The sequence below is a fragment of the Schistocerca gregaria genome, chromosome X, assembly GCF_023897955.1.
Source record: "Schistocerca gregaria isolate iqSchGreg1 chromosome X, iqSchGreg1.2, whole genome shotgun sequence".
Classification (NCBI taxonomy): Eukaryota; Metazoa; Arthropoda; class Insecta; order Orthoptera; family Acrididae; genus Schistocerca; species Schistocerca gregaria.
Genome location: NC_064931.1, coordinates 159,599,652 through 159,626,048, shown reverse-complemented (window position 1 = coordinate 159,626,048; position 26,397 = coordinate 159,599,652). Strand labels below are relative to the sequence as shown.

Below are 26,397 nucleotides of genomic sequence, written 5' to 3'. Positions count from 1 at the left end.
TTGAGGGCAGGTGTGCATTCTAGAAATTCACAGTGCTGAGAGGAAACAATACTTTTTGCTGTCTTTAGAGTCCTCAATTCTGAAACACAGTACGTAATTAAGGAGAATAATTTTGATTCTTTAGGACCGGCGGTATAGTTCATGTTTGATAACGACATGATTATTGGAGTATATACACCAAATAGCTGCTTATAACAAGTAATCTTTATTTACAATGGACTGTTTTGGCTTTATTGCCATTTTCAAGTATCAGAAATTACAATTTTGGTGAGAATGTAGCTGTATTGTACTCACATCTAGAACAATGACATCCATAGTAGGTCATTAGTAGACTGTTTTATAAGTGTCACTGCCTTAATAAAATGGTAAATGATGTCAACATGTCGATAATAAAATGTTAATTATGATGTGACAGCAGTTTGACAGTTCCACTCGTATGACACTATATTTTTACAAAGATTGTGCACATGAACAGCAATATCATAAGAGTTGAACTGTCAAACTGCCCTTTCCTCATAATTAATATTTTATTTTCAACATCTTGACATCATTTACCATCTTATTAAAACAGTGACAGTTATAAAACAGTCCACTAATGACGTAATATGGACATCACATAAATCTAAACACGAGTACAATACATCTACTTTAACGTAGATTACATTGGCATCCATGCCTGTTCTCACCAAAATTGTAATTGCAGGTACTTGAAAATGGTGATAAAGCTGAGTGAGCCTGTCATAAATAAAGATTACTCATTAAAAGCAGCTATTTGGTGTATCTACTGTAAAAATAGGAAGAATAAGGAAATATTGTGGGAATATTGTCTGAGAGTTAATAAAATATTCAAGCTCATTGAATTTGTGGCAAGTGTTAGGATGGTTTGTGCTGCATGTGGAAGGTCATCAATATTGAATGATAGAGGGAGAGGATTCTCAGCAACCATCCAGACATATTACCTGTACAGAGCCAGGATATATCACTACCACAATACAGTGGCAGATTATTTTTGGTTGAGTGTAGATGGCATTCGAATCTCATGAGCTACTTCTCCATCTGGGAGCTGAATTGTGTGTTGTTTGAGGGGCTGAGACTTGGGAGTCCGTATTGTTTTTATTGCTCCCAGCTTTAACCATATGCTAATCTCTTTCACATTGCCTGTCAACAGTTCTCTATCGCCTGATTCTTTCTACATCATACTTACACCTCTTATTTTATATTAACACCCCTTCTACTTTTGTGGCCAGCAAGTCCTTTACTTTTTAGTTTTGTGTTTTTGCTTCTACTTTCTTACTTCCTTCGTGTCTGTTTCTTCAGACTTCCATTTAGCTTGGTTAAAACATTTTAATTTATTTCTCACTTGTCCATTTCCCGTCCTTAATATTCTTTATATTATGCTGTTGACAAGTATTTTCTGACTTCGATAGAGTCTTCACACAAGCATATTTCTCGAAAATGAGCCTGGCCAGTGTTTTAATGTGTTTGATTCCTAGACTCAGGCTTTTGAACAACTATTTTATCTGTTGCCATTTTTGCGATCTTATATCGTATTTACATTATGTATTCGCCTTCATTATTGGAGTTAACTTAATGTGAAACAAATATGAGATTGGAACAAATGACATCACATTTCCGTTAGTAAATCAGCAGCAGTTAGTGATTGTTATCTTTCTTCTTGTTCAATAGATAGACTGCTTTCAGGTAAAACATTTTCGATGCAATATTTTGTGTGTGTAAGATGGGGGATGGTGAGTAAAGGGGGGGGGGATTATTTGGTGGGGAAGGGGGGCATTATTTGACAGAAAAGAGAGAATATACATTTCCAAACTATCAAATATTAAAGGTGTAGTTGTAATTGAGTGGTTAAGGTACATGTATATGAAAGTGTGTTTTACTAATGATTATACATGGCTTCTCATGTCAGCCATTGTTTATTACAGCTCCTGTAAACTCTGAAAGTTAATTTGGAAAGATGTTTTGGCACAATGAAATTCTTTCTTTGTAAATAAATGATGGAAAGAGATTTCATTGCTTTCACAGTAGTATTGGTGGTGGTGGTGGTGGTGGTGGTGGTGGTGGTGGTGGTAGTAGTAATCTATTTTGAGACTGTGAAATTTAAAGTGAAAATAATGTGTGTAATCACACATTTAAGCAAATCAGCAAGCCATCAGTTTTCCAGCTTGTGTGTGTGTGTTGCTATTAGGTAGTTGTTTTGTGTGTAATGTATGAACACATTTCTTTTTCCATTGTGTAAAATCGGTGGCAGTAACTACTTCTTATTCTTCTGATACCAGTTGTTGTTGTTTGTTTTAACTTAACTGCGAAAATAATTTTTCTAACACCTGATGTGACAAACTTAGTACATATCTCCATTATATTTTCTGAAATGTAGATTATTCCTCCTCCCTGATTGGAGACTTTACCTCTTAATAGTACCTCTACATTGCCATATATTAGGCATAAAATTAATTGTTTTTAACTTCAGTTGTTTTATAACTATTATATTCTGTCATAATAATCACTGTTTTTCTAATTTACATCTCTGTTCCCAGGATTCGGAAAAATATGTTGAAAGGCTTCTTGAACTCTTTCACCAGTTCAGCGTTTTAGTTTCTGATGCTTTTAATGATGATCCAAGGTTTCTGACATCTCGGGATAAAGCATATAGGCATGTTGTTAATGATACTCAGGTGTTCAGGCTAGAACTGCCATCAAAACAGGTAAGGTAATGTGCCATTATTAACTTTTTAAAACTTCTTGCCTGTTTTTTGTTAGCATCTAATTATTTCTCCATCTTCTTTGACTATGAGCTCTTATTGTATTGTTTAGTACATTGGTTTTATTTAATATACCTGTGACATCTATAAGTAGGAGTGGTTGGTTCCAGAGGTTCATGTAAGAATATCCATGCTTTTGTATCATTTAAAATCTAGCTGTCAGTGCCATCTATTAAGTGTAATCTTGCTGCCCTTGTTAATTACTGAGTGAATAAAATACTACAAAGGATATTTTTGAGTTTATTGTGAATACTGTTTAATATTAATTACCATATATAGTCATCATTTTCTCAAATGATAACCCTTCTGCAGAGCTAATACTACACTTCAGTGCAGAATTAACTTACACATTTGCAAACAGTAAAAGAAAACAATATGTTTGTTCAACAGATTTAAGTTTATTTCTATTTATTTCATTAAAGTAATAATCGAGCTAATTAATTCTCTCTCCTAAATAAAATGAAGGTGGGTATGTTGCAATTGCTGTGGCTGTTACCTTCCCTCCAAAGTGAAAGATATTGGGGCTGTTGGAGTTGGTTCGTAAAGAGGCATGGCTCAGATGGCTCTGCCATCTCTGTGGCTGACTTTGGGTCACTGAATTGTCATGTCACCTGACCAGTGTTTGACAACACATGCAGTTAAGGAAAATGAAATAAGCAACGGACCTGCCTTAGGTAAATAATGAATTTCTTGTGCATAAGTAATATTCAGCAATGTTGTCTGATTTTGGAAGGCCAAGGATTACCCCTTCCACCAAACTATCACATATCTCATTTTTCCATGAAATGGGGTAGGTAGTCTAAAAAATATCAGAAATTTTGAAGTTCCATGTAAGAACCACCCTAATGGAACAGATTATTATTGTGATGGAAAAACAATATCCCAGGAATGCACAAAAGACTTAATGCTGTGCTCAGTCAAATTTCTGTTCTTTATCTATGATTTACCAGTGAAATTGGCTCACCATCAATTTTGTTTTCAGATGATACTTATACGTAAGTTGGAAATCAGGATTCAGAAAAAGTTCCTGAATCATAGATTAGTTCATAACAGTTAAGAAACTTGATTTCGGCAGCATGGGTTGAATCTGAACATGTCTAAAATTTGCAAGGTGCAGTTCCAAACCAAACTGTCAAAATGCAACCAGATTAAGATGATTCACAAAAACCAAGACATACAAGAAATTGGCTGTGTCAGATTATTAGGATTGAATATAAACTGAAATTTGAGCTGGTGGCACATGCACCAGGTATATAGAAAGTTGATTTGAATTATATAACACACGCGCACACACACACACACACACACACACACACACACACACACAGTAGTTGATATCAGTTTTAACTATTTTATTTCTTATTAACCAATGTTACATTTAAGAAAAATTTTTTGTTCCACATTCATAGCAGTTCCTAGATGTAACAATTTATGAGAGAATCATTTAAACTTATCTCCCACATTTGTGGAACCTCAAGGTGGGGGTCATCGGTAAATTGATTGTATAGGGTGTTTCAAGATTAATATAAGAGGTTTTTAACAGTTTGTTGCATGTATTGCATTGAGTATTGTCAGCTACTGTGGGAGTCAGCACCGACACAGACAAGGAAGGAGAGAATTTGTGGTGGTCGGTAGCAAGAATCCAAATGATCTGTACAGTAAACATTAGGATTAATATAAGACTTTATTTCTAAAAAGAAAAGAACCATTTTTTTGTTGTGCCTCCTATGTGCTAGTACTTTGACAATCAATCACTACTTGCAGTACACAGGCTAAGTAACATCTTCCTATTACTCAGCACTGATGCTCTCTCAAAGTCAGTGAACGAACTGGGCTGACCAGTGATGAGTGGCTGGTTGAGTCCGCATTTACAGGGGGCACTGAACTCTGTCTTCCAGGAGATGTTGCGCTGCCCACTCTTTCCATTTACACACGGTCAGCACCTTCTTGATGTCGTTTCACGGCACTGCCCTGGTCGGTGTGCAGTCAATGCATTACTGCTGCACATTAAGCTTACATTTACAAAGAAGACAGAAAATGAAAGAGAAACTCTGTTTTGTTTGTCTACATTTGCACAAAGGGAAGAGCATTCAATGACCAAGAGCGACTGAAGAGTGTGTTTAATGAGTGAGTCTTTCACGTGTAACCCCAATAAATAATTTCAGAAGGTTAGTCATGAATTAGCAGTTCCAGTGAGGCCTGTGTGGTGAATTTAAAGGAGTCATTTACAACTACAGCCATATTGTTTGCAGTTTGTACCAGTTCGAAAGCCTGCAGACTACAGTTTATGTGCCAACTTTGCAAATGAAATGTTGCTGCATGAAGAAAATTTTCTGGATTGTGGCTTCAGTGCTGAATTGACATTGCAGCTAAGTGGAAATGTGAACACACATAATGTTCATGTCTTGGGGTCAGCAAATCCCCACGAGATGCTACAGTTGCTATGAGAGTCTCTTAAATTGAATGATTTTTGTGCCATATCCCGTTGGAAGCTTTATGGGCCTTTCTTTTTCAGTTTATTATGATTTTGTGCATCAATTACAACATATCCGATACACATTTAAACAAAAAATACACGTGCCAGTATTTACATATACAAATGTCAAATGGCCCAGACTGCACACGAATGTTGGAAGATTCAGTCCAGTGGAGTGCCTAATTGGATGCTTTGTGTAGACTCTTTATTCTACCAGGGAAGTTTCTGCTCCTGTACGTCGCCATAGTCATATTTACAATACTGTCAATGAAAAAGCCCCACTTCTGCCTGTTGTATTTGCACATACCTTCTTCAGTCCAGTATCTGTTAAGCTTTACCTACACTGTTCTTTAATGATGAAAGTCTGGAACTTCAACTGTGGGGTTGCCCTTTTTTTTTCTCCAGCGAAGCAACTGTAACTGATGTTTTTATCTTGATGCATTAGAACTACAGTTCTTTCCTCAATTGGAAGAAGTTTAACCACGGAACTTTGTTTTGCCGCAAGATGGAGCACCACCTCACTGGCATAATTTAGTATGTTATTGATTAAACAATGACATACCCAACCGCTGGATTTGCCGCTAGGCGCCAGATGACAGGCTTATTTTAGATAACCACCAGATTCACACACAATTTGAAGCCATGAAATTTTTACATTTGGGGGCTCATAAAGGATCATGTGTATGTGCTTCTGCTACCAGATGATCTGCCTGACTTAGAAACAGCATTGTTGCAACAATTAAGGGCTGTCAATTTGACCAAATACTTAGGAATTACAATTACGAGCAACTTAAATTGGAAAGACCATATAGATAATATTGTGGGGGAAGGCGAAACAAAGACTGCGCTTTTTTGCAGAACACATAGAGGATGCGACAAACCCACTAAAGAGACAGCCTACAGTACACGTTTCCATCCTCTGCTGGAATATTGCTGTGCAGTGTGGGATCCTTACCAAGTAGGATTGACGGAGGATATCCAAAAAGTGCAAAGAAGGGCAGCATGTTTCGTGTTACCGCACAATAGGGGTGAGAGTGTCACTGATATGATACACAAGTTGGGGTGGCAGTCACTGAAACAAAGGCAGTTTTCTTTGCACCGAGATCTCTTTACGAAATTTCAATCACCAACTTTCTCTTCCGAATGCGAAAATATTTTATTGACACCCGCCTATGTAGAGAGAAATGATCATCATAATAAAGGAAGAGAAATCAGAGCTCAAACAGAAAGATTTAGGTGTTCCTTTTTCCCACGTGCCATTAGAGAGTGGAGTGGTATGGTAGAGTAGTAGTATGAAAATAGTTCGGTGAATCCCTCTGCCAGGCACTTAAGAGTGAATTGCAGAGTAACCATGTAGATGTAGATTATGCGACACACACCGATCAAAGTTAACTCACCTATCGACTTGATGGTGCTCACATTGAAGCCTTGTAAGAAAAAACTAGTTACTCTTTCGTTTGATGTATTGTTTATAATTATAAGTTGAATGCAATAAATGCTGCAAAGCATTAAAACCTGTATATTAATTCTGAAACACCCTGTTTAAAAGTGCCTTGGTAGTGGAGTCTTGGGGCAAAGCAGGTGCTTTGTAAACTTTTGACAATTTTTTTCCTCAATTGGGCTACTTAAAAGGTTTTATTCTCATGTTGAAGGCAGTTGGCAGTGTCTTTTTCCCTGAGGAGTCCATTGTGTATCACATGTATAGAGACCCAGGATTGTCCACTCTCCAACTTTCAGTACAGTTACTCACATGCATAATATATGATCTTGAACTGCAAAAGTGCCACGTGACCACTTAAAACTGGAATGTTGAGGTATGACAGGAGTTGATGAGAGAACAGACTTTCACTACCTGTATGTAGCAGTGTTGGAGGAACATAGGCCTATCAAATAAGGAGAGGTGGAACAGAGGCTGCTTACACAGTGAGAATGTGATTAGAAGGGAATAGGGTGGAGTAAGCAGGAGGGGGAGAGTTTGCAAGAAATGGTATCCAAGGAATAAAATAAAAAAGAAGTAAATAGTAAAAGCAGGAACAGCAAGAATTGTTTTGGGCCAGGTCTGATGAGAGATACAAAGAAAAACCTATGTGTATTGGAGCAGTTTAATTGGAAATGTGAATAGAATTGAGCAGAGGTTGATGCAGGGCAGGAACTGTTAAGCATGGATGGGACTGCTGATTTGTTGGAGGAACAGTCCCCTTCTGTGCTGATGTTGGGTGTGAGGACTCCAATTGCATGCAATTTCATCATAAATACAAAGTAATGTCATATTCACTTTGTATCAGCATATCTTGGATAGCAAAAATGATGACACAGATGTAGTCATTAACATTTGAATGAATGAATGAAAGAGACTGTATATCTTCCCCACTCCATTGTGTAAATGCAATTGTTTGCTGAAGTGTTATACTTTGTGTTATTTAGTCATGACCAGAATCTGATTCAGTTTCCTTTATTTGTGGATTCTTACATCATATGGTAGAATAACTACATATTTAAGGTTGAAAAAGTAACACTGTGTTTTTGTTTTACCAATATTTGTTCCTATCAGATCGGTTTTTGGCTTGTTGAGCCATCACCATTTGTTTCCTGACAATGGCCCACTAAATGTAAAATCGGTTCAAAATAAAGAGGTAGTAGTAGTAGAACAAAAATGCTGTTTGTTTGTTCTTCAGCCTTAAATAGTTTACATTAATAAACAGCCACTGAGCTTGGTAACACATTTTACTTATACCTGTGAGTAGCTTCTACCTTATTTGATGCTGCCACAGGGATTGCTTGCTTAATTTAGAAATACAGAATCAGAGTGACATTTCTTAATCTTTCCAGAGCTCACTGTACTTCCCTCCATTTATAATACAATTTTGTTTGAGTGTACTACTACTACTACTGGTTCAGTGAATGTATTTTTATCAATGTAGAGTGCAGGCCTCAAGTCCCAGCCAGAATCAAAGTGTCCTGAACTTCTAGCAAATTATTGTGACATGTTATTGAGGAAAACACCTTTGAGCAAAAAGCTGACATCTGATGAGATCGAGAATAAGCTGCGGGATGTGGTAAGATATAATAAATTTCTCATTACTTAATGCTTAGTTCTGGTATGAAATACGAAGTAAGTCTTTCTAGTGATGAAACATTCTAAAGGTGTAATTCCTGCACACACAAGCTGTAACACTACAGAACAATTTTCCACAACTTAGATTTTTAAAATTTTTAAGGATGGTCCCAAACTTGTTTTCACACAGAAACCTTCTCACAAGTATTGGTATAAGTACTGTCCTGCAGAGGCAGTTTAATGTAACAAAAAATAAAAATTAAAATGTTAGTATTGAAACTGGTTTGGATTATTTTCAATTTCTCGAGACACTCGGCAGTTTGAACCGTACAATGTGGATAACTTCATTAGTTAATTATTTATGTTGTCAGAGGTGCCAGATGGTTCACAATGTGTACTCACAAATTCTGGTGAGAGGTAGATTTTGCCAGAGAATCAAATGTGCTGACAGGCATTAAACTCATTTTCAAAAACAAGCTGAAAATAATATTGGTACCAGCACGTACACAAATTTTTAGTAAAAAGTTATTTCTTAAATCAGTTGGCGTGAACTGCCATATAAGAAAATACTGTGAACTTTAACAGTGAAGTGGATAAATAAGTTTGTCTGTCAGAGCCTCTTAATCCTCAAGCATGGTAATCCGAGTTGTTTGGCTACACAAATCTTTCCTTCATGTGCTAGAGTAAACGTGTAATAAGTTTTTATAGACTCTCACCTCTACTCTGTTCTTCATGAGTTTGGAAATGCTTGCCAATGAGGATTGTATTTAGACAGAGGATGCTATAGTACTCTTTAAGCACAAGGTGTGGCCTGCGTGCGGCAGGTTGAGTTACTGCTGTCAGAAAGGTTTTCACAAAAAAAAGTTTCTTCATGGTCAGGTAATATGTTGTTGTTGTGGACTATCCTCCTCCTTTATAAGAAGTTTGTCAGAGAAACATGCCTGTCAAGTAGCAGGGTACTACAGTGTTGGAAATTGACACTGTTTATCTTTTGTGGCATGTGATGTGTATCATATTCTAGTGGCCGTTGCTTGGATTTTGGGGTTATATGGAATACATTAGTTTCCTTGTTATGAAAAGGGTAGGTGTGAAGACTCAGGCACAACAAAGAGACAACTAAGCTTTTGACTCCCCCCCCCCCCCCACTCACCCACACACACACACACACACACACACACACACACACACACACACACACACACACACACACACACACACACACACACAAAACCACTGTGGTTGGTGAGGCCGAAATGCACATGATGGGAGAAACAATATGAGTGGCGGGGGTAAGAAGGTTGCTGGGGTGGGGATGGGGAGAGATAGCGGGGTGAGTGGGGGGTGGGGGGGGGGAGAGATAGTAAAGTGTTGCTTGTGGGAGTGTACAGGGGTGAGATGGAGAGAGGGTGTGGCAACTATGTTAATTGCAGTTGGGTGGTTAGAGGTGGGGGGGGGGGGGGGGCTGTACCTGAAAAGGGGAGAAGTAAAAAGACTGTGATTGCATTGGTGGGGCTGTGTTGTGCTCGATTGGGAATAGGGGAAAGGTTAGGTTGGTGGAAAGACAATGAGTAACAAAGGTTAGGGCTAGGAGGGTCATGGGAATGTATAATATATTGCAGGGAGAGTTCTCACTTGCACAGTTGAGAAAATCAGGTACTGGTAGTAGGGCACAGGCTGTGAAGCAGTAATTAAAATAAAGAATGTTGTGTTGGGCCACGTGCTCAGCAACTGAGTGGTCCAGCTGTTTCTTGGCTGCAGTTTGGTGGTGGCTATTTGTGAGGACATACAGCTTCTTGGTTGTTATGCTCACGTAGAACACAACACAGTGGTTGGGGCTTAGCTTTAGATCACTTGAATGATTTTACGAGTAGCCTGTCTTTGATGGGATAGGTGACACTAGTGACTCGACTGCAATAGGTCCCGTACATTCCTCCACCACCACCACCTACTCCAATTCGGTGACTGGCGCCATACAAAAAAAAGAAAAAAGTAAGAGAAAGGACTATTGTATTGCAAATGGTCCTAACACTATTAGTTTCTTTACTTACACCATCAAAAAGAATTCTTCAGAGATAAGAAGTTAAGCTTTAAAATAAAAATGTTACAATAATTCATTCCTACTCCTTTCAAATGGATGGCTCCTGCACAATCTGTACAGTAGAGCACTGACTTATACAAACGTGACTTACTGAAAGCTCTTGTGGACAGGCGGTGCAAATGAAAGGGGCTTTACAGGCTAAGGGAGGGTAGTTTTTGTTAGCTAATAATAAAGAGTGTTCAGAGCCATTCTTTACAATTTCAATGTTTTGTAGATGGTTATAGTTACAGGGGAGTTTTGCTTGAAGTTCTTGCCTTACAGTAAGTTTTGGTCGGCAAAGGCAGTGGCAGAACTGTACAGTATGTTGGGGAAGTGCGATCAGTGACTGGCGAGGTAGATGCATGGCCACTGAGAGTAGATGGTGCTCGCCAAACTGCTCTCGCCTTACAAATTGTCGGACACAAGCACTGTAACATTCTGTCTGGTTTCTGTGTGGGTTAGGGGAAATGTTTAAACAATAAAGATGGTGCCTCATTTAGCAAAAGCTCTCTGACATAGTTGTTCAGCAGTTACATTTTGAATGTTACTCCAAAAGTAAGAGTGTGGAACTAGTACAGCTTTATCTACCTCTTGTTCTTTGTTGTTATGACATGGTGCAGTATGACTGAAGTTCTGCTAAACTAGACTTTGACAATCAATAAATACGACTAAGTGTGTTTAAATGGTCATCTTTTGCATTTTGTAATTACTTTAACTTTAGTTACTTCCCAAAGAAATCTACACTCTAGTTGTCTCTCGCAAGAAATACTCTTTCCCTAATCTTTTAAGTAAAGAAAAAATTACTCAAAGCACAACAATAGATGCATAACAGACTACATCTTACATTCTAGATACAATGTTTCTGACGTATGAATTAATAGTTCAGTGAAGAGGAATTCACTTTCGTTCACATGCACAGTTGGGCATGGGTATGCAGTCCTACTTTCTCAGAAGAGATGCACTCCACCCATGGATACAGCTTTACTAGGAACACACTGCCATCTGTCTGCTATTAGATTAGATGTACTTTTGTTCAAATTAATCCATAGTGATGCGATCGTCCCGGATGCAGATTGTAGCAGAACAACAAGAATACACATTGATGTGGAATGAGTCACAAAAATTTTAAACATATTTTCGTTTAAAGGGTAAAAGTACTAAATTGAAACATCATTTGACAAGACTTGTGAACCATGAAACTGATTCCATTCCATTCAGGGCACCTGGTACACCAACCAGTTATGAATTTCTTGAAATAAGACAGTCTTGATGGCAAATTGTTTTATCTTTTAATGACACGTTTTGCCCTTGTGGAACATCTGCAGATTAACCTAGATGTGTAAAATAACATTATCAGACATACACTTAGTGGTCAAAAGTATCCGGACACTCCCAAAAACAAACATTTTTCATATTGTGTGCATTGTGCTGTCACCTACTGCTAGGTACTCCATACCAATGACCTCTGTAGTCATTAGATGTCGTGCGAGAACAGAATGGGGTGCTCCGTGGAACTCACGGACTTCGAACTTTGTCAGATGATTGGGTGTCACTTGTATCGTACATCTGTACATGAGATTTCCACACTCCTAAACATCACTAGGTCCACTGTTTCCAATGTGATAGTGAAGTGGAAATGTGAAGGGACATGTACAGCAAAAAAGTGTAAGGCCGAACCTCATCCGTTGACTGACAGAGATCACCTACAGTTGAAGAGAGTCATAATGTGTAATAGGCAGACATCTATCCAGACTATCACACAGGAATTCCAAACTGCATCAGGATCCACTGCAAGTCCTATTACAGTTAGGTGGGAGGTGACAAAAACTTGTATTTCGTGGTCAAGCGGCTACTCATAAGCCACACATACCAAACGACGCCTCACTTGGTGTAAGGAGTGTAAACATTGGACATAAGGAGTGTAAACATTGGGCGATGCACAGTAGAAAATTATTGTGTAGAGTGATGAATCATGGTACGCAATGTGGCGATCTGGGCGATCTGACGGCAGGATATAGTTATGGCGAATGCCAGGTGAGTGTCATCTGCCAGCTTGTGTAGTGCCAACAGTAAAATTCGGAGATGGTGGTGTTATGCTGTGGTTGTTTTTTTCATGGAGGGGGCTTGCACCCCTTGTTATTTTGCGTGGCGCTATCACAGCACAGGCCAACATTGTTTTAAGCACCTTCTTACTTCCTACTGTTGAGCAATTCGGGGATGACAATTGCATCTTTCAACATGATAGAGCACCTGTTCATAATGCATGGCCTGTGGCAGAGTGGTTTTACACAACAGTAACATCCTTGTAATGGACTGCTCTGCACAGAGTCCTGACCTGAATCCTATAGAAAACCTTTGGGATGTTTTGGAACACCGACTTCGTGCCAGGCCTCACCGACTGACATCGATACCTCTCCTCAGTGCAACTGTCAGTGAAGAATGGGCTACTATTCCCCAAGAAATCTTCCAGCACCTGACTGAATGTATGTCTGTGAGAGTGGAAGTTGTCATCAAGGCAAAGGGTGGACCAACCCCATTGAAATCCAGCATTACCGATGGAGGGCACCACGAACGTGTAAGTCATTTTCAGCCAGATGTCTGGATACTTTTGATCACATATTGTAGGTGCATTAAGAATGGGGGATGGCAGTAGTATGAGACAAAGTTCCAGGCTGTGTAGCCGTCTCTGAAACTAACAGTAAGTGAACTTGCATAAGAAATAATGTGGTGACCAAGGGTAGATTATGTTGGATACACATACTTACGAAAAGAGGTCGTACAACTAAATTACATATGCGGAAAACATTAATGAAGACTTATGTTAATATACAATTGGACGAATGGTACCTCCATGGGAGTTTTCTACTTGTATACATTTGTGAATATTTGAACAGATGCAAGGATTAGCACCCCAGTAAAGACTTCATGAACTGTAGTAAGGATTTACAGTGAAATTGGGCGCTTTTATAAAGAGAAAGGCAAACTCAATCTTTTATTGTACAAAGCCTATTCTACTACTGTAAAGTTATTAACCTGTGATCTTTTATATAATTTACCGAAAATTCTTAATTATGTTTTACGAGACTCTAGCCAATCGCTCACCCAAACACATGGTCAGAAGTTGCATAAGGTAAAACAATCTGGGTACCACTCCACTAAGAAGCAATATGCCATTACATCAGAAGATTTTCCCTTTGCTGAGCGGGTGGTGAACCTAACTGAAACAGAGTTCAGTATGCAAAAAATGGAGCTATTGAATAAAGCTTTAAAGTATTGCAATCATCTGAGGCTAATGAAAAGGACACTACAGCCTTAGTTGCAGATTTGAAAATTGCTCTTGATGCCACCCCATGTGGTAAGGCCAACAAAGTAAAAATGAAGTGTAGACCAAGTGAATTAACCCAAAAGGCTAGTCAGACAGGACCTAAAAATAAAGTATATCTTGTACTTACGTAATACCATGAATGATAAGCTAAGATTGGATGATGCAATGTTAATTTGTGCTGATAAGGGTAATACTTCAGTTGTTCTTCATAAAGAAGACTATTTAGCTAAAACAATGTCCTTTTTTTTGAAGACAATAACATTCAATAAATAGATGTTGACACAACTGAGTCATATGCTTAAAAGTTAAAAACTCGTCTCGAGGCCTTCCCTAATATTGTAGGCCGTAATGCTCATAAATCAGCCTGTCCAATTCTCGCAATTTCCAATGGGATAGCGAACACAGGAGAACCGATATTTACTACATTTGTTGCAACAAAATTGGATTTTTGAAGAACATTTTGCAATTCATAACAGGGAAGAGGTGGTGAATTTATTGTGTGACAAATCCAACTACGTTCTGGTGTCTTTAGATATTAAAAATCTATATACAAATATCCCCATTAATGAGACTATTATCCTTATTGAAAACAGTATCAGTAGACAGCATCGACTCACTGTAGATAAGGTCACTGAAACGATGTCACTACTTAAATAAATCACTTCATATAATTAATTTTCATTTAATAATCAGTTTTATAAGCAACCCAAGAGCCTAGTCATGGGTAGCGCTCTGGCAGGTTGCATTGCAATTGTTTTTGTTAATCATTTTAGAAATGGCGCAGACAGATCCAAGCAGATCCATTTCTGTAGGCAATATGTTGATGACATTTTAACTATCTTTGATCGTATTGTGGAAGATGTCCTGGGGCTAGTTGGAGATTTTAATTCGCTACTCCCTTGGATGCCCCTCACGTACAAGCTAATGGATGCCAATGAGATTCTCAGTTACTTAGATCTACAATTATAACTAGGAGGAGATTGTGCCAAATTTGACATCTTTCGAAAACAAACAACAAACGATTCCACTATTCATTCCTGTTCTTGTCATTCATATCATAGTGAGATGAGCTTTTTTGATATCAGTGGTTTACCGTATCGCAGATCTTCCCCTAAGTCGGTCTTCCATCGCGAAAGGATTACCTAACCATAGGTATGTTAAAATGGGCAACGAATACAACCCTAATATTATAGATGATCTTTATCAACAAAAAACTAGTCCTGATGTATCTAAATTACCACTAGGTCTGTTACCCACTAATGCTAGACGTATCAAAACCCCTTTTGTAGGCATGCTGTCATATGACCTTTGAAAGCTGGGACATCTCCTTCTTGTCAACAAATAAAATACATATTGGATTCATCCATAATTAACTACCTACTAAAGATAAGTATGTGGTTTCTACAAAAGACAAGTATGGGGATTTATGGGTGTATAGAATTGAGGGTGTCAACTGTGAAGCTTCATATGTGGGTCAGACTGGTAGGGAATTTCAAATGAGATTTAGTGAACATTTACTTAACTTAACTTTAAAATAAAATAAAAAAAAAAAAAGACAGATTAAACAACATTCGGCTTTTGCTGAACACTTAAAATCTAGTGGTCACCAGACCCAATGTTGAAAGGGGAAAAGCTAAATCTTCTAGCGGAAATGGAAATGTTAATGTTTAAGCATTCTGGTGCAGAGAATAATAGATTATTGAATGATTAATTGGTTAACAGAAACCAGTTTTATTATGGCACCCATTACACTAACACATCAGTAGTTCTTTATTGTGAATGTGATGCTACTTTAGTCATTCCTTTATCTTCTAACTATTTTTTGTGTGTTCTGACATATGTTTTACTTCCATTTTAAATGTTATTGTTTCTGCTTATTTTATCATTATAATTGCACTAATTTAATTTTAATAATTTTACTGTTTACCTAATTTATTGTTTCCTACATCCATAATTTAGCCATGCAACCTCTTTTCTTAAATATGTTGGTTAACCAATGCCATCTACCTTTAATGTCTCTTACTGTGGCTGTGTAATATTGTATTTATGGCTCTTTTTGTGTGGCTGGCTGTGAGGTCTGTGACGTATCTTGTGTCCTCAATTGCATTATCTTTACATTTTGTCTGCTGTATGCAATGGTCCATGCTGTGTATGCCGGAATGCTGTTGGCTCCATATTATGTAAGCTCTTTCAGTATTTTATTTGGTTTGCCTTAGTTCCTCCTTCCAGCAGATATTGTTGTTCCACTTCCATTTTATTCACAGTTTCAGGTCCCTTAAGGAATACAAACTTCTCAAAAATGAGATCGACAGGAAGTGCAAAATGGCTAAGCAGGGATGGCTAGAGGACAAATGTAAGGATCTAGAGGCACATATCACTAGGGGTAAGATAGATACAGCCTACAGGAAAATTAAAGAGACTGCTGGAGAAAAGAGAGCCAGTTGTATGAATATCAAGAGCTCAGATGGAAACTCAGTCCTAAGCAAAGAAGGGAAAGCAGAAAGGTGGAAGGAGTATATATAGGGTCTATACAAAGGTGATGTACTTGAGGACAATATTATGGAAATGGAAGAGGATGTAAAAGAAGATGAAATGGGAGATACGATACTGCGTGAAGAGTTTGACAGAGCACTGAAAGACCTGAGTCGAAACAAGGCCCCGGCAGTAGACAACATTCCATTAGAACTACTGACTGCCTTGGGAGAGCCAGTCCTGACAAAACTCTACCATCTGGTGAGCAAGATGTACGAGACTTCAAGAAGAATATAATAATTACAATCCCAAAGAAAGCAGGTGTTGACAGCTGTGGAAATCACCGAACAATCAGTTTAATAAGCCACAGCTGCAAAATACTAACGCAAATTATTTACAGGTGAATGGAAAAACTGTTAGAAGCTGACCTCGGGGACAATTAGTTTGGATTCCGTAGAAATGTTGGGACACGTGAGGAAATACTGACCTTACGACTTATCTTGGAAGAAAGATTAAGGAAAGGCAAACGTACCTTTCTAGCATTTGTAGACTTGGAGAAGGCTTTTGACAATGTTGATTGGAATACTCTCTTTCAAATTCTAAAGGTGGCAGGGGTAAAGTACAGGGAGCGAAAGGCTATTTACAATTTCTACAGAAACCAGATGGCAGTTATAAGAGACGAGGGACATGAAAGGGAAGCAGTGGTTGGGAAGGGAGTGAGACAGGGTTGTAGTCTCTCCCCGATGTTATTTAATCTGTATATTTAGCAAGCAGTGAAGGAAACAAAAGAAAAATTCGGAGTAGGTATTAAAATCCATGGAGAAGAAATAAAAATGTTGAGGTTCCCCGATGACATCGTAATTCTGTCAGAGACAGCAAAGGACTTGGAAGAGCAGTTGAATGGAATGGACAGTGTCTTGAAAGGAGGATATAAGATGAACATCAACAAAAGCAAAACGAGGATAATGGAATGTAGTCGGATTAAGTCGGGTGATGCTGAGGGAATTAGATTAGGAAATCAGACAGTTAAAGTAGTAAAGGAGTTTTGCTATTTGGAGAGCAAAATAACTGATGATGGTCGAAGTAGAGAGGATATAAAATGTAGATTGGCAATGGCAAGGAAAGCGTTTCTGAAGAAGAGAAATTTGTTAACATCGAGTATAGATTTAAGTGTCAGGAAGTCATTTCTGAAAGTATTTGTATGGAGTGTAGCCATGTATGGAAGTGAAACATGGACAATAAATAGTTTGGACAAGAAGAGAATAGAAGCTTTCAAAATGTGGTGCTACAGAAGAATGTTGAAGATTAGGTGGGTAGGTCACGTAACTAATGAGGAGGTATTGAATAGGCTTGGGGAGAAGAGAAGTTTGTGGCACAACTTGACTAGGAGGAGGAATCGGTTGGTAGGACATGTTCTGAGGCATCAAGGGATCACAAATTTAGCATTGGAGGGCAGTGTGGAGGGTAATAATCGTAGAGGGAGACCAAGAGATGAATACACTAAACAGATTCAGAAGGATGTAGGTTGTAGTAGGTACTGGGATATGAAGGAGCTTGCACAGGATAGATTAGCATGGAGAGCTGCATCAAACCAGTCTCAGGACTGAAAACCACAAGAGCAACAGTTGTCTTATGCTGGCATTAAAGGGTGGATGTTGGCTCATAACATTACTTTTTATGAGAGTTCAGTTAATGTTAGTTGTAGAGTTAGCTACACAGCCTGGAACTTTCTTCTACCCACCCTCACTCTCCTCATTTTTAATGTAACTGAATATTATTGGTACTGAAACTTTCAATGGTTGCTGGAAACTAATTGAAAATGTGTGTCCATGAGTAATGGCTACGTTTTTGGAGTAAAGTGAGTGACTTAAGATATTTGTGGAGATTACTCTTATTCCTAGTTCTGGTTCCTGAACTGAGCCGTTGCCATTAGTTTCAAAAATAGATGTTTTTACTGACAAATTTAATTAAGGAATATCTATATTGGGAAGCAGAATTTAATAGTCCTAGTTCCCTAAACATGCCTGTGCAGAATACTATTCGACATGGATTGTGTTTCTGATATTAAAGTGTGTGCTTCTAAACCAGTTTACCATGGGAAATTCAAATATGTAAACAAAATATCGTCATCAGGGATACTATGTGTCAATCTTAATGAGTGGGTGTTTCGGCTGTCAAGTAACTGTCTCTATCGTATTTCTGAGCACAGCTGAACTTAAAAGTTCCCGTGTTTAAACTGATTTAGCCTGGTGCTGAAGGTAAATTAACTGCTTGTTTTTACATATCAGCGTTTCTGTAGTTCTCTAGTATTAATGTAGTACAGGTGTATTAGTGAAGAGATATTTTAAAATTTTCAGAAATGCCATGTCTTCTTGGATGTCAACCTGCTATATCTGTGGGAAGTTCACCTTTGTCAGATATAGGAAGAAAATTTCAACAGTCATAAAGAAAGCATATAAACATTACTCTGGAGTAGAGGTAGAAGACCAAGATAAAGAATTGGCACAACATTTATGTTGTGCTACATGTTACTGCAAACTAATTCGGTGGTGGAAAGGTAAAGAGAATGTGGTGGTGTTCACTATGCCTATAGTGTGGAGAGAGACCAAGGACCACGTTACTGGCTATTATTTCTTGTAACAAAAATTCAGGGTTTTACAAACAAAAAATCAGGGTTTTACAAACAAAAAATCAAAGAGGCACATTGTTTACCCAGATATGCCTTCAGTGAAATGCCAGTGCAGCATTCTGACAGCCTTCCAGTACCTTCAAGAGCTCCAGTTCAAATTTGGAGTGACAGTGAAGTAAGTAGTACTGAAGAAATCGCAGATGATGATCCTTTGTATCTCTGCAGAACTGAGTCATTGCCACATTTGTTAACACAAGCAGATTTAAATGATTTAGTATGTGCTCTAGGCTAAGTAAACAAAAGGTGCAGCTGCAGCTGCTTGGTTCAAGATTATAAGAGTATAATCTAGTCCACAAAAGTACTAAAATCAGTGTTTCAAGCACATAGAACATGCTGTTATATCCTGTTTTGCAACTGACGGAGCACTGATATTTTGCAGTGATGTTGCTGGCCTAATGAAAGTGCAGAACTTCATCTATATTTCACAGGAGTGGAGACTTTTCGTAGATGCTTCAAAAACAAGTCTCTAAGGGTGTTTCACTCCATAATGGAAATAAAATACCCTCTGTTGCAGTAGCATATGCCAGCTTGACCAAAGACAATTGTGAATTTGTATAAATTTGAATACAAATGGAAAATATGTGGAGATTTCAAAGTAATTGTGGTGGTACTGGGAATGCAACAAGGCTACACGAAGTATACCTGTTTTCTTTGCGAGTGGGATAGTCGAGACAGAAATTCTCACTATGTGAAAAAGAAATGTTCTAGGTGGAGATTTAAAGTGAGCGAAAAGAATGTACAATGTGAATGTCTGATAGCTCCTGAAGATATACTACTTCCACAGCTTCACATCAAAATTGGCCTAATGAAATAATTCGTAAAGGCCATGGATCCAACAGGCAGTGAGTTTGCATTTCTAGCTACCAGGATCGTCTGTCTTTGAGCTGCAAAAAATAAAATACGGTGTATTTGTGGGCCCAAAAATCAAGGAGCTGCAGAAAGATGCAAATTTTGAAGCATATTTAACTGACAAAGTAAAGACAGCATGGGGCTGTTTCAAGATGGTGTCAGAAAACTTCCTCAGAAGAAGAAGAAGAAGGGCTACTAACTACGAAGCAATGGTGAATGACCTGATCAAAGCATATCTAGATCTGGGGTGCAATATGTCTTTGAAGGTACATATGATGGACTCTCATCTGGACTACTTCACAGAGAGTTGTAGTGACGTGTCGTATGTACATGGTGAAAGATTCCATAAACACATTTCTACCATAGAAAGACATTATGAAGGGAAGTGGGTACCTTCTATGTTAGCAGATTATTGCTGGACTATCATTCAAGAGAATAAAGATTCACAATAAAAGAGAACAAGTGATGTGCATTACAATACAGTTAATTTTCTGTAATTTCTCATGTCAAATAAATGCTACAAAGCATATAAGCAAAGATTACTGTGTTATATATTAGATCTCACTTTCCATTAATGTGATGAACTTATAACATCATAAAAACATGAATTTGTTTTATCGAATTTCACCTAATGTTTGCTGCACTGTATCAGAATCAGAAAGGACGAATAAAATTGCTGTTATTGATAAACTATCCCTGACAAAAAACTAGAAACAGTTTTGAATGTAGCACTCAAAGTACAACTTGGATAACAATTTATTTTTTCAGAAATAGAATATATAAAAAACAGTGAATTCTTATTGCACATTTTTGGAACTGGAAAACTTTTTTTGGAGTTGATGAGTTATCCCAAAAAATAATCCTATTTGACATTGTGGAACAAAATTAATCATAATCTGACAGCTTTTACAATTTTGTATCTCCTATGTCCGACAACATTATCATTGCAAATAGAAATTTGTTTATTTGCTGTAGCAGTTCTGTGGTTTGCTCCTCGCAGTTGAATTTATCATCAAACCTTAATCCCAAAAATTTAACAATGTCCACTCCTTCTATCTGATTGTTGTATTTTAGGCATATATTGGTGGGAAACCGCCTCAAAGTGCTAAATTGCATGTAGTGTGTTCTTCAAAGTTTAGTGACACAGAACTCGCTATGATATACATGAGAATTTCATTAACTGATATTTTTAAGTTTACACTTTATTTTTCCACTTTACTGCCTGTTGAGCTCTGTCACTGTGGATTATATTATTTTAAAAAATACAACACTCAGTGTCTTTGTTATGTATTTTTATTTGATCTAATGTGTGTTTCATGCTTGCAACCATCTTCAATTAGTGTGATAAGAGTCTTCATTCAGTACATAGTTACATCAAAAGCAGATTGGATGCTGCAGCTGCCCTGTGCAAAATAACGATTTTGTTTAGCTACGACACTTCATGGGTTGTGTATTTGATATATTGCTTTTTAAGTGTACTTACTTTCTTCTCTGTTTGCTGGTTTTCCAATTTTCACATTTATGGATGTGGCACAAACACTTTTTTTACTTCAGTTTTTCACAGAAACAGCCCGGTATTTGCCATCTTGCCTACTGACATCTTTGTTTACATCAGAAAAACATCTATGATCAAAGATTATATTTTGCTTAGGGTTCTGTTATGATCAAAGTTTTATTTTTCTTCCCGCTTCTGTGGGACTCAAAAGAACTGAGTATTGGTTAAAATCAGTCTTGGTTGCAATTTTATTTTTTTATTTTTCAATGATTATTTTCAGCTTATTTATGCATCTTCAGGTTATCTTTTCTAGATGGACGCGAGAGACACCAAGATCTGCATAATGTGTTCTCATTCCCAGGAGCGAGTAACAGAGTAAGATGAGCCCCCATCTTACTCTGTTACTTGTTCCTGTGAATGGGAAATCGTTATGCAGATCTTGGTGCCTCTCACGTCCATCTAGAAAAGATAACCTGAAGATGCCTAAATAAGGTGAAACATGTTGTTGAAAAATAAAAAACTAAAATTGCAACCAAGACTGTATTTAACCAATACTGTTAAGCACTGGTTTGCTGTATGCCACCTATGAATTGGAAGAATTTCAAAAGAACTGAAATTGTTCAGCATTAATGTAATTAGCACTTCATGTGCTTATTCACTAATTGCAATTAGTGACTGTTTTATAAGATGGTATGGACTACTATAAAAATAAAATAGTACATTTTATATAGAACAACTAGTATTATGTAATGTTTTTCTCATGATAGCCCAGAGTATTTTATTAATTGTGACATTTCTGACCTTGAAAGTTAACATACTACATAAAGCTTTCTCTTCATTTGCAAACAAACTGTGCACAATGTAAGCATGCTGAAATGGCTTGCACATAAAAGGCATGCTTCAACCCTACTACAGTCCCAGAGCTGTGGTATCAAGATCTGACAACAGAATCCAGTGGGAAATTCCAAACATCCTAATAAAGTTCAGAGCTATTTTGTGGCCCTACCTTTGCTGTTGTGTAAACCCATTACTCCAAATCTAGTATATACTTAATGATGAAAGGAAAATATTTAAAAATATGCTTTGTATATATGACAAATAATGATGAACATTTAAACACATCTCCAGAAAGTATAGAAGTGCTTGCCATTGAAAGCAGTGGGCCATCAGAAAATAGAATGGGTGTATGTAAAGCATGTTGGGCTGCATTGGCATTCATGCAGATGTTAAGATACCTGTCAGCTGTGTGCAATCTTAGCACAAGAGGGTGTGACTGTCGCTGGCAGCCGTCTTGGCCGGTATCATATTGCCACCTAAGCACCACCTCCACACTGTCTCCTCATAGCCCACTACTTACATGCAGTTTTAAATATCCAGCACACCCAGTGCCTAACATCTCAGTGTTAATATTTACCTTAATAACACACCACCTCGTAAATGAAATGATAATTTTTGTTGCTCACCACATGGTTACTAATGAGTAGAGCATTAATATATTGCATTAATTATTCTTAAAAATGTATTTATGGCACCAAATGAAGGTAACAGCATGGCTCGTGTGTGTCCTTACTAGCCCAAGTACAATACATTAATAAGAAGGGGTTAAAGGTGTTAGTTCACAATAAGTGACACGATTTTTATCGGAGGTTGCATCCCTTCCTATTGGGAGAGTTGACATCCATTGCATTTCAGGGGATGGAAAGCCAATCTGGGAACGTATCACACTGTGTAAAGACTCTGTCATACTCTGTCAGTTAAGTATTAGGTGATTTTAATTGCTTGTCATGCAAACCACAGCAAAGTGAATATGAAAATCTCTCTTCACCACCTCTGTAACTGCAACAAAAGAGCACATTGAACATAGGCATTTATTTTTTTAAAACAGAACTGCAGACAAATGCAACAGTACTAAGCAAAACAAGGTAATAAATGGCATACCAGCTCTTCATCCCTGAAACGAGGAAGACAGGAAACTGATTGTAGCAGTAGGCAGCACAACACAGAGCAAGAGCCTGTTCAGTGGTAGTCCATAAGGGTATAGAACAGTAACTAGTGAACCTAGTATAGAAATCGCTATGGTGGAACTGCTACATCTACAAGGGTAGGTGCTTGATAAGAAATAATAAGACACAGGTAAAGAAGAACAAAGATTTCTTATGACTGCGATAGAGAGATTTAATAAAAAAGGAAAACTCTTCTCAATAATAAAATAACTTCTCAGACACTGGAACACATTGTGAATAAATGTAGTGGGATGTGAAGACTATGCCACTGATTAATCCCTAATGATAGAGGTTGACCGTTTGGGATATCGCTGGGAGGTTGTAGTTCACTCTGTAGTGGCTTCTGACTGATGAGCTGCTAAGAGCTGAAGGGTGAATTGGCTCAGAGCTCTGGTGAAGCAAAGTGCTGATGTGTTGACTTGCACTGCCCTCTGTAGCTGGGGTGCAGAGAGATTTGTGCCAATCCAGCTCCACACACGACATGGTGGAGGAAATAGGTCCCTGGCACAGAAGTCCTCTGATGGCACTTGTCATGCCATCAGTCATCTTTGTTGTGATTGACGAGTCTGGGGAGGCAATGCCTTGTACATTTGCAAACCATTATGCTCCATTGTCTGAGGGGTTGCCAATCCTTGTAGGCAAATGGTGGGGACATGGCAAGTACGAGCAGACAAGGCTTCCCAAATTCTCTCTCTCTGATAACACAGTGTCAGAATGTTTTGCAGTCCGCAAGGCAAGTCACAACAGGACTATCGAAATAAAAGATCATTGCGAATGACTGGGTTACATTGTGGTCGGCAACTGGACCTGGCGAACTAGAGCTTCATAAGTGTGAGTTGCTGGTGTAGGTAGTCTAAAATATTCTTAGTTAAGGCAGTAGAATGCTCCAAGCAACAAGACTGCAGCGCGTAAGGAAGCTTACAATTTAGTGCATACCTAGGCCGTGATGGGGCAATGGCTTCTTCCTCTTCAGCTTTCCTCTTACAGTGTGACCTTTATCTCTTGATGATTCTCCAGATATGGCACTCGAGGGCGGCACAGGATTTCCATGATAGGACTTTAATCTATCAGTGTTCCAGCAGTGGACAGGTGGCCAGCTGTATTTTTGCATTGACAGGAAACATTAAACATATAATCTTATATGGCCATTCCTAACAGGGAGAGAATTTTTCTTTCCCTTTTTAATCGACAGGTTTCGCAACAATACCGAGTCACTTGGCCTATATGGGGATAGTGCTGCTACTTTTTTGACCTTTTGTATCTGTTTGGAATTTGCTTTGAAATTGTTCCATTGAATTTTTTTCCAAATCATTTTAAGTTGATGTGCCAAACGTCGAAATGTCGAAACGTGACTGTCTCAGTACGACCTTTGTCCCTTAAATACTGGGGCCGCCACACATTTCAGTGTCGCTCATGGTAGCTACTCGGCCATTGATTTATCAATTTGCAGTTCAGGACTCCTCCCATCTGTCCACTAGAGAGCACATGACGACCTGTGTGGAAGTGACCACTTCACCATCTTCCTTTCACTGCCCTGGCATCAGACCCACAGATGCCTGCCTACATGGGCTTTAAACAAGGTGGACTGGGAAACTTTCACCTGTGCTGTCACCGTTTAATCTTCCCCATGTGGGCTCGTTAGGGTGCCCCGGTGAAAGGCAGTCCCTTGGTGGTCGCTGGAAGTTGCTGATGCAATTAAGTAGTGTGAGCGAGCTCTACAGCAGCATAAGCAGCACCCTTCCCTTTAACACCTCATAGCCTTTAAATGGCTCCGTGCCCGCATTGGCCAACTTATCAAACTTCGGAGTAGGAGTGTTGGGGGAGATACGTCTTGACCATTGGGTGCCTTACATCACCTTCCCAAATCTGGGTGAAGATCAAATGGGTAGCAGACCCCAACAGGTGTTTCCGGTGTTAACATAAATGGCATAATATCTACCAATGCAAACGCAATTGCTGAGCACTATGCTCAAGCCTCTTTGTTGAGATTTACCCCCAGCCTTCTGCACTCTGAAACGGTGGATGGAAGGGAAAGTCCTCTCATTCACTACACGCCACAGTGAATCCTTTAATGCCCCATTTACAGAGTGGGATCTCCTCAGTGCCGTTGCACATTGCCCTTACACAGATCCTGGGCCAGATCGGATCCACTGTCAGATGATTAAACGTCTCTCATCTGACTACAAGCGACATCTTCTCGTTATCTTCAACCGCATGCTTTTTGTTGTTTTTTGTTGGTTTTTTTTCCGCCGCCCCCCCCCCCCCCCCCCCCCAGTCCTGTTGTCTCATAACTTCTGGTGAATTTCTGGATGTGCTGCGGCAACAGGGATGTGTAGTTGTTGTAATTATGTAGGTGTTAGCTACTAACTAATGCTAAGTACTGATGTCCAACTTAATGACGTGGAAGAATTGCACCACACCAGTCCCGTGTGTTCTCCAATAAAATACTTCAAGGAAAGAGAACATATTAGTAGAACATTTATTTTTCCCCCTCAGTCAGTTGATAATGGACACTGAATAGTGTTGGATTGTGCATGTATTTAGTCTTTTATGTTTTTTGAGTATTTTCTGAGCGTTAAGGCGTGTCTGAGACTGTCTCCCAAGGAACTTGGGCTACTACTGCAGGACAGCTTAGTATCACATCGTGTCAATTTTAGATTGGCTTTGTGGTTTTGTATGTGGAAAGCTTGAATTTTGGTCCTTGTTGGAGTCGCTGTAAGATTGTTGTGTGTCTCGCATATTATTTTGTTGAGCTGCCTAGTAGAAAGAGATTTGTATTGTTTGTTTAATTATTTCTGTTTTTCTCCTATTTCAGTTGCTAGTACTAAAATACGTTCAGAACAAAGACGTATTCATGAGATACCACAAAGCACATCTCACAAGACGTTTAATATTAGATACATCAGCAGACTCTGAAAAAGAAGAAAATATGGTGGAATGGTGAGAGAATGAAATAAATCTGAATTCTAGATTACTGTGCATGTAATTATAAAGCAGTAATTACAAAGCCAAATTATTTCAGGCTTCGAGAAGTTGGAATGCCTGCAGATTATGTAAACAAATTAGCGAGAATGTTTCAAGACATAAAAGTCAGTGAAGATTTAAATCAACAATTTAAGGAACAGTACAGGAATACTAGAGGTAGCATAGCAGGTAAGATACTGCAGATGGATAAAATG

At 38.4% G+C, this 26,397-nt stretch overlaps 1 protein-coding gene across 3 annotated transcripts in view; it reads left to right on the top strand.

Annotated features, from left to right (window-relative positions):
- LOC126297779 (cullin-5) overlaps positions 1-26,397 on the top strand; it is a 203,646-nt gene that overhangs the window by 130,448 nt on the left and 46,801 nt on the right. For all 3 annotated transcript variants that reach the window (XM_049988959.1, XM_049988958.1, XM_049988960.1), the window contains exons 8-11: positions 2,553-2,720; positions 8,175-8,309; positions 26,034-26,158; positions 26,241-26,371. In XM_049988959.1, coding sequence (XP_049844916.1) covers positions 2,553-2,720; positions 8,175-8,309; positions 26,034-26,158; positions 26,241-26,371 — 559 coding nt within the window. The remainder of the gene's footprint in view (positions 1-2,552; positions 2,721-8,174; positions 8,310-26,033; positions 26,159-26,240; positions 26,372-26,397) is intronic.